This window comes from Vigna radiata, chromosome 5 (genome assembly GCF_000741045.1).
Source record: "Vigna radiata var. radiata cultivar VC1973A chromosome 5, Vradiata_ver6, whole genome shotgun sequence".
NCBI classification, from domain to species: Eukaryota; Viridiplantae; Streptophyta; class Magnoliopsida; order Fabales; family Fabaceae; genus Vigna; species Vigna radiata.
In genome coordinates this window covers 26027602-26036714 of record NC_028355.1, presented here as the reverse complement: position 1 = coordinate 26036714, position 9113 = coordinate 26027602, and the positions used below count along the sequence as shown (strand labels likewise).

Below are 9113 nucleotides of genomic sequence, written 5' to 3'. Positions count from 1 at the left end.
AAATAAATTATTTATTTATGTAAAAGATAAAAAAAAAAAGATGAATTATTATTAGCGTGATATTTATGGGGAAAAAAAAGGATATTTTAGAGTGGAATCTCAATCATTCATCTCGATGGCTCTCTTCTGCAACTCCTTCTTCTCTCCCTCTTTTCTGCATCGTCCCTCACATCTTCCTCGTAAAAATTTGTGTGCCAAAGCTTCCTTAAGCTCTTCCTCCCACGAATCTAAAGCACAGCAGAGTGTTTCTTCTGGAACTTCCGCCGCCACTGCTCCTTCTTCCTCCACCTCTTTCGTCGAGTCTAAGCCCCCTGACCCCGCCTTCAACTACGCCCTCGCCAACCCCAACGGCAGCCCCCTCGTTAGGTTCGTTCGAGCCACCGAGTCTTCTATTGAAAGGGTATTTCTCCATCTTTCTCTCCTTTTCTGTCATACTTTCTCCTTCGCTCTTCATTTGTTTTTTCTTTATGTTTATTGAAAAATACAGTTTAGATTATCAGAATACTGTCATATCAGTCTTGCACAATTAATATTCTGGATTGTACTGTACAATTCAGAATACAATATTGAACATCTTCAAATTAAGCAATCCAAAACTACAAATGAAAATCCTAAAATATAAGGTAAATTTGGAATTTTGAAGTTTACAGAGCTCCATGAAGGTGCTGCCATACGAATATTCTAATTAATTGACCATGATATCCAACTCGTGAGTCTCGTGGTTACTTAATAATTATTAATAAATTTTATATGAATATTTAAACAATAAAGTATTATTAATGAAATAAATATTATTTTTAAATTTAGATTTTATATATTTGTATTTTTTTAATTAAATTAAATTAATTTAAAAACTTATTTTTTAAAACTTATATTTTGATGTAAATCGTTTATATTTCTTTTTCACAAATATCAAATTTAATTGCATTAATATTTTAGGATGTAATTTTATTTGCATTTACTTGAAAAATAACTTTTTTATTTAATTTATATTTTAAAAAATATAGCTTTTAAATTATTTATATATATATATATATATATATATATATATATATATATATATATATATTAAAATATATATATATATAAAATAATTATTGAAGTGAAACCCCTCATCTTAATTTAATTTAACAAAATTTAACTATGATATTATAATTTAACAAATTGATTGAAAAAGATACACTTGTGTAATTTACTACAAGTTTTNTATATATATATATATATATATATATATATATATATATATATATATATATATATTAAAATTAACGTAATATATAGATACACCAAAACATAAATCATCTCATCTTAATTTAATTTAACAAAATTTAACTATGATATTATAATTTAACAAATTGATTGAAAAAGATACACTTGTGTAATTTACTACAAGTTTTAACTATGCAATTACAATTTAACAAATAGATTGAAAAGGATTCACTTGTGTAATTTATACAAAATTTAACTATGATATTATAATTTAACATAAACTAAAACTTGTAGTAAATTTGACTGTAGATTATAAGTATTTTGGAGGAAGAGAAAGTGGATGATAGCAGATCTTAATCTTTCTTAACTGTCAAAATAAATTAAACTGGTATTATGCATGTTCTGTTTTGTAATTAAAAGGTTTTTTATTATGTTGAGCAGGTAATTTTCGACTTCCGTTTCTTGGCGTTATTTGCTGTTGCAGGGTCATTGGCAGGGTCACTCTTGTGTTTTCTAAATGTAAGCTCTCTCAATACCCTACATCTTTAAACCATCCTGGTAATGCTAGTAGGATCTTGAACCCACTATATATGTCTCTACAGTTTCCCTAATAGACTGGGTCATAGTCTAATAGAAAAATGTTTTTTTACACTGAATGCACCACTTAACAACTCACTTTTAGGAGTATTTTGGTTATTAAAAAAAATTAACTTTTATATTTGTAAAGAAAGAAAAAGATTGAAAGGTAAAATAGTAGAGATAAAGTGTACCTAAATATTTGTTAGGTGTCAAAATAATAATATCCAGACTAATATTGTGGTTGGTCCAATGAGTTTAGGCATTTGGTGGGGGATTGATTACAAAATTCCTTCTATATGAATCGTCTTATAATGTTTGAACTTTATTTAACAAGACCTTAAGAATGATGAGAAGAAATTTTCTACTAATCAAATCAATATTTTTTATAAAGCAAAAATGTTTGATTTATATTTTAAAACTTTAATTTTTAAAATGAAATAAGAAAAATAAGTGCTATTTCATTAAAATATAAAGAAAACTAATATCATTTATCAAAAATATTATCATTTATTAAAAATATAGTAAAGATGAATGTTTATTTAAAAGAAGAATTAGAATGCTGTTCTATTAAAATTATAAAAGAAGTGCGTGTCTATTTTAAATGCAAAAAGAGTGAGTGTTAGATTTCATGACAAAGGGTAGTTCATTTTACCTTTTTGTTTATTTATATCCTAAAACCTTCTTATAAATTTTAAGCTACTTAATTTTCCTTCTAGACCTGTTTAGGTTGATCCTATCACCTTCGCCCAACCACTTTAATGTAGGTATTTTATAGTTATACTAAGAGCTTATCACCATTGGTATGAAGCATAAATTATGTCTCTTTTTTAATTGAACATCATTACTTTGTTTTAGATGGTATCACCAATGTGACAGAAAAACATTGTATCATGTTTATTGGAAATTTCACTATGAGTCTAAGTCTTATATTAAATAAATAAATGTGAGAAAGATAAATACTATATAACAAAAGAATAATGAAAACTTATAAACTTATTGTTTTAAGATTTCAGGATGTAATCTCTTTTATAAGTTAGAGTTTTTTTATCTCATTACTGTTGTATTTTTCCAATAATAAATCGTTTCCAAAAGACCATGTTTATATACATAATGTCCAAATACATCTTTAACCTCGGATCTACAAGATTTTCCAAATTTAAAAGCTGCAATTATTTTAATCCTTCAAATTGAAAAAGAAAAATTAGTTCCTCTAATTTATTGTTTAGGACTAAAAATAATTTTGAAAAAAAACATTACTTTGATGTCTCAAATTTAATATTTAGAAATTAGATATATTTTTTTTAATATGAGGAACTATATTTTAAAAAAAAAAATCGGTTGACTAAAATCAAATTCATTTTAAATTTCAGAGATTAAACATATAATTAAGTTTACGGTTAATCATGATGACAAACATTATCTTACATATATCTGACAATACTGGATCATTGTAGGGTTGTATTTATATTATTGATGCATACAAAGTGTATTGGACAAGCTGTGTTAAAGGAGTTCACACTGGACAGATGGTTCTGCGGTTGGTTGAAGCAATTGGTAATTTGTTGCTTTTCTGAAGGGGAAGCCCTTTTTACTTCTAAATTTGGTCTCAATTTCAGATGAGATTATGTTTACTACTTGCAGTTAGCCACTTTTACTTGTTGCTGCAGATGTTTATCTTGCTGGTACAGTTATGTTGATTTTTGGTATGGGCTTATACGGATTGTTCATAAGCAATATTCCTCCTGATGTTCCCCCTACTGTAGACCGTGCCCTTAAAGGGTCCTCTTTGTTTGGAATGTTTGCTATGAAGGTAATTACACAACCCTAAAATAGTAATAACCATACCGCACTTATTTTATATTTTTATTATCAATAACATACAAATGACATTTATTTTAGCAAATTGGTATTTTCAGTGTAAAATCCATAGTGTGTATAGCACTCAAGGTTATGCATTTATTAAACAGAAAAATGCAAAGAGATGAACCCAAGCCTATTATATCTAATACTCCGTCTCACCCTGGTACATATAATTTATATGTACCGACTTGGTCCATACATATATAATCGACTTGTTATAAATATAATTAATTTAATAATTTAGTAAAAACATCTTCTAGTTTAGCAAACTCATACTTCTTGGAGATTGAGGTAATACAATCCAAGAATGGAATTATTATTTGTTAAAGAAGATATGTATTGGATATTTTGAAATTTTAAAATAAGGGAGAGAGAGATATAGACTGCATCCCTAACATATTATATAGAAAAATACAAACAAATGAGTCTAAGCCAGTTACATCTAACATAACTTAAATACTAAACATTCCATTAGTTTAACAAAAATAAAGCGCCCTGGGACTCCTATATGTGCCCCTAAAACACATAAAACACAAATAAGGAGATCAGTTTTCTACATTTCCTAACTTTTATTCAATGATAAACTCCAACAAAGCCAATGTCACCTAATGATATTATCTCAATTTTTCTTAATCCACCCTCTTTCAGTTTTATGTATATTTATTGGCAAGCTTTCGTTCATTTTCTAGCATCATTCAATGCTAAATATTATCCAACTTCCATTTAATTAATTGACATGATTCTTATATATTGGAATAGAAAGTGAATGTATTAGTTATCTTTTTCAGGAGAGGCCTAAGTGGATGAAAATATGCTCACTTGACGAATTGAAAACAAAGGTGGGACATGTTATTGTCATGATTCTTCTGGTAAAGATGTTTGAGAGGAGCAAAATGGTTACCATTGCAACTGGATTGGATTTACTAAGTTATTCAATCTGTATTTTCTTATCATCTGCATCTTTGTATATCCTCCATAACCTACACAAGTCAGACTAGAATGTAATTGATAGTGTAATATTATAATTTCGTGATCCAAATCATTGAAAATTGAAACATGAAACCATACTTGAGTTTGATTACTCACTGAAGTGTGAAAACATATTTCTATTGCACTCATGATATAACCTAGTTTTACCCTTAAAATGAATTTGAAACTTTGAATCGGTAAGTGTCTCTTGAGAAATTGTAAGATTGATAAAGCAGAGCAACTATGCATTCTCTTTTTTTTTTACTTTCCACCTCTCAAAGTTCATAAAGTTCTTTAGAATATTTGTTCGAAATCAATTTATGACGATATCAAACCCCCATAAATTGTCTCAATTCATAAAAATATTATATTATTTGAGAAAAAAATAAACAAGTGTAATAACAAAAATTAAATATTTAAGCTTCTACAAATTATTGAATTTGCAAACAAAATGCCTCCTACACACACGTTGTTCTCGGTATAATTTTAGAATAATTATTATAAAAGTCAACAAAACTTTATATATATCTTGATCAATAATTTGATTATAGTGTAAAATCAATATTCAGTGTGAATTCATAGCATACATTTGTTTTACATTAACGAGATAAACTATAAACATTTTTTTATTTCCTTTGAGAAACTATCATTTCGTTAATTTTAAGCTGCCACATTTTTGGAACAGAAGAGACAGATGTGATAATGAATAATTTGGCCTAACATAGTAGCTATAGCACACTGCATAATTGTGTCAATGATATCCACAAAAGCAGATACTTTTTTCATGCCTTTTGTCTTGCCCCGCACAGCATACACTAAATTTGAAATATCTGTCTCAGTTGTTCCATGGCCTAAGTTAGAATATGCTCATCTCCAGCATGTCCCTTTCTTCTCTTCCCACCTTTCCAATGCACCCTTCTCTTCAACCTACTAAGTTTGTCACCAACAGTGATACAGCAACAGAAGCAGTTACACTGGTCAATGCTGCTGTCCAGACAGAGGTGCCTGTAATTGGAAACGGTGAAAATGGGAGAATAGTTGGGTTTAGAAAATCTTGGTTTCTGAGCTCAAGGGAAGAAGCAGAGCTTTGTTTAGGTCTCAGGGTATCCTCGGATAAAACACAAACACCAAAAGTAATAAAACTATTTAGCAGCTTAATTTTCTTCCTGTTTTTCTTCCGTTTATGAGATTCTCCTGTTTATGTATTTATTACATAAGTTCTACAATAAATATCTGTGGTTGGAAAAATATCTATGGAAAAACGTTTTCATAAAGATTGTGAGAAAAAGAATAATACTTTGTTTTTATAAGAGATTTTGATGGTGGCTGAGTTGAGTTTCATTTCAAAAGGAATCATAATGTTTGTTTGTATTGCATAATAACTAGCAGCAGGGAGCAAAGACTGAAGTTGCTAAGCCAAAAACCAAAGGGCTTGAAGAGCCTTCTGCAATCACAAGAAGGTCCGTACTTAGTTTAGATAAGGCTATGTGCAATGAAAGACAAACAAAAGAAAGACTGGCTCATGACTATCGCGGATTAGTTACCTCTATTGCAGCAGGGTATAAAGGCAAAGGATTAAGCCTTCAAGACCTCATTCAGGTGCCTGTTTATTTTAGTATTACACTATTTGTTACATCTCTTTACAAGAGTGGAAATCCAAATGGAATCGTAAGTCTCGTATTGAATAGAGATAAGAAAATTGAGCTTCTTATAACAAAGAAGATCTATAATCTTAACATCTTAAAATTTTGGATTAAAAGTAATGTCAATCCTTTATATAGACTGGATTAAGTTTTGTCGGTGTTGTTTATCTTGTAAATCTCCTTTAAAGATCCATTGATGATATTTGAGTCAATGATTTGTAAGAGTGGTATAATTAATCCTTCTTGAAAGACTTGTCAACCAGTCCTTATTTGTGTCAAAGAATAATTTTCATTTTGATTTCAGCACATGCATAGTTTTGATAAGTTTTTGTGTATTAGGACCAAATTTTCAGAATCTCATACACTTATGGAACTAAATTAAACGAATAAGCTAAATTATTTTTCCAGGAAGGAACCATTGGACTTCTTAGAGGAGCAGAGAAATTTGAGCCAGAGAGAGGATATAAACTATCCACATATGTTTACTGGTGGATTAAGCAAGCCATGATTAAAGCCGTAGCCAGAAAGTCTAGATTGGTGAGATTACCGGTGAGACTTTGATTCATCTTGTTCTTACATATTATTCAAAGTGTTTGAGTAATAAACTAATTTATGAAGAATAACATAACATTAGATTTTTAAAGCAGCTCTTGACACAGAAAGACTTAAAAAAGTGGACTAGTTATTATGAATGGTTGGTTAGTCTGTGATTTACAGGGTGGCAAGTGTGAGTTGGTGGCCAAAGTTGCTCAGGCCAACAATATCTTGAGCACAAGACTGAGGAGAAAGCCCACATACGATGAAACTGCTAAAGTTCTCAATGTGAAGACTTCCACCATTAGGCTTGTTTCTGAAAAGAGCAGAGCACCAATTTCATTGGACAAAGTTGTAACTGATTGTGGCCACATGACACTTCAGGTTTAATAACTTGTTCACTCATATGTAAGTTATAACATATTGTATCTACTACTATACAAACAAAGTTTCACACAAGATAATACAAAAGATAGATATGAGTTTATATACACTAAGATACCTTAGTTAGTAATAGACTTTTTAGAATAGTATCAAAAACAAATTCCTAAAGATTTAGCTTAGAACGAACCATATATCTCCATTGTGGAGATCTATGAGTGTTGTTTATCCCCACAATTGATACAGGTGTTGTTTATCCCTACAAAGTGAAGATCTATGTTTGGGATACCTCCATTGTCAATCCCTTATATTGTTGAATTTTGTTTTTGTTATATATCATTCAACTTCGTCAATGTGGAACTTTCAACTTATACTTAACTTTTGAACAAAATTTACCAAATTTATGTTTAACATGTTGATGAAAACTTTGATCAGGAGATTATAGCAGGGCCAGAGGAGATTACTCCAGAGAAGATGGTTAAGAGGCAACTAATGAAGGAGGAAGTGATGGATCTTCTTAAGACACTTAGCAAGAGAGAAGCAGAGATTGTGGCATTGCACTATGGACTGAATGGAGATACCCCTCGGTCTTTCAAGGAGATAGGAGGAATGATGCAATTGTCAAGGGAGAGAATCAGACAGATTAATGGAATTGCATTGTCAAAATTGCGACAAACCAGTTTTATAGATGATCTCAAATTCTATCTTGTATAGAAAAACAATACTGAAAAAGAAGAAACTAAAATCAATGTATAGAAAGCATGCATGTTAAACCAAGTGTTCACTATATGCCAATGTACAATTTTACCACAAACCAAAACAAATGTTATATTAATACAGGGAAATTTATACGTAACTCAATTCCACAAATACTTTCTGCAATAATCATGGAAAATACTTTCTAGATTCTAGAGAATCTGGTGTATGAAGATAACAATATCTATGATATAGAATTATGCATGTTACATGCATATCCCTAAACAAAGTATGGAGATGCCTCACTCGCGATTGTGGAAGAGAAGAAGTCCAACGCGATTCCGGTGATTAAGGGTGGAAAAAAAGTCCATTTATTCCAAACCGATCTACTCTTGCTTTCATTCAATCCATTTAAAATCAATTATATTAACTATCTAATCCATTTAAGACCCATTTTATTAAATTTGGATTTTAATCTAATATATATTTTATATTTTTATTGGTTTGGATATCCATTCTTTAATATCCATTTTCAAATATGAAAAATCTACATTTCTAATCTAAATTTTCAATTTTGGTAAGGATGAGGCGTTAAAGGTTATAGGTCCAGACGAACTAACCTAAACTTAAAACCGAGAAATGTGAGTTCTAGTTGTAAGTCAAGATGCATTGACTCGAGACAAAGGTTGTGACAAGTCGTTTTAAACCAAAAGTCGAGATGGGTCAATCCAACACTGAGGTTGAAAAGGATTAGCCAAGATTGAAGATCAAGACAAGGCAAACCATACTAAATTCCAATTGAAGGTTAATATTGACTAATTTGAATCGAAGGTCAAAATGAGTCGGTCCAATCTAGGTCCAACATGAAGACAAGTTGGTTTGGCCAAAAGTTAAGATGAATTGATCCGAATTCAACGTTAAAATGGGTTGCACTGGATTGAAAATCTATATAGGCTGGTCTAGAACGAAGAATGACAAACTGGCCCTAAACGAAGGTCGAGATAGACTAATCCAGACCAAAAGTCGAGACAAATTTAAAATTAAAACAACTCTAACTTGGCTAAAAGTTGAGACCAGACTCCAAATTAGAGATTATTCAAGTCACACTAATATATATATATATATATATATATATATATATATATATATATATATATATATATATATATATATATATATATATATATATATATTAGAATTTTTTTTTAAAGTATAACCCGACAATTAATTAAACATGTATCT

The 9113-nt window shown here is 29.9% G+C and overlaps 2 protein-coding genes across 4 annotated transcripts; both read left to right on the top strand.

Annotated features, from left to right (window-relative positions):
• Positions 1-39: 39 nt before the first annotated feature.
• LOC106762046 lies at positions 40-4733 on the top strand. Its single transcript, XM_014645730.2, has 5 exons — positions 40-400; positions 1651-1728; positions 3243-3342; positions 3456-3598; positions 4437-4733. The coding sequence occupies exons 1-5, from the start codon at positions 116-118 to the stop codon at positions 4644-4646; spliced, it is 816 nt and encodes a 271-aa protein (XP_014501216.1). The 5' UTR covers positions 40-115; the 3' UTR covers positions 4647-4733.
• A 503-nt stretch (positions 4734-5236) lies between these two features.
• Positions 5237-8089, top strand: LOC106761656 (RNA polymerase sigma factor sigD, chloroplastic). Of its 3 annotated transcripts, none has more exons than XM_022781221.1 (5): positions 5237-5750; positions 6004-6216; positions 6669-6797; positions 6978-7178; positions 7611-8089. In XM_022781221.1, exons 1-5 carry the CDS (start codon positions 5481-5483, stop codon positions 7887-7889), a joined length of 1092 nt encoding a protein of 363 aa, XP_022636942.1. In that variant the 5' UTR covers positions 5237-5480; the 3' UTR covers positions 7890-8089. The 3 variants fall into 3 exon arrangements, with proteins under 3 accessions (XP_022636942.1, XP_022636941.1, XP_014500709.2); XM_022781220.1 differs by having other exon boundaries at positions 6669-6809; positions 7611-8088; XM_014645223.2 differs by having other exon boundaries at positions 6007-6216; positions 6669-6809; positions 7611-8086.
• Positions 8090-9113: the final 1024 nt, after the last annotated feature.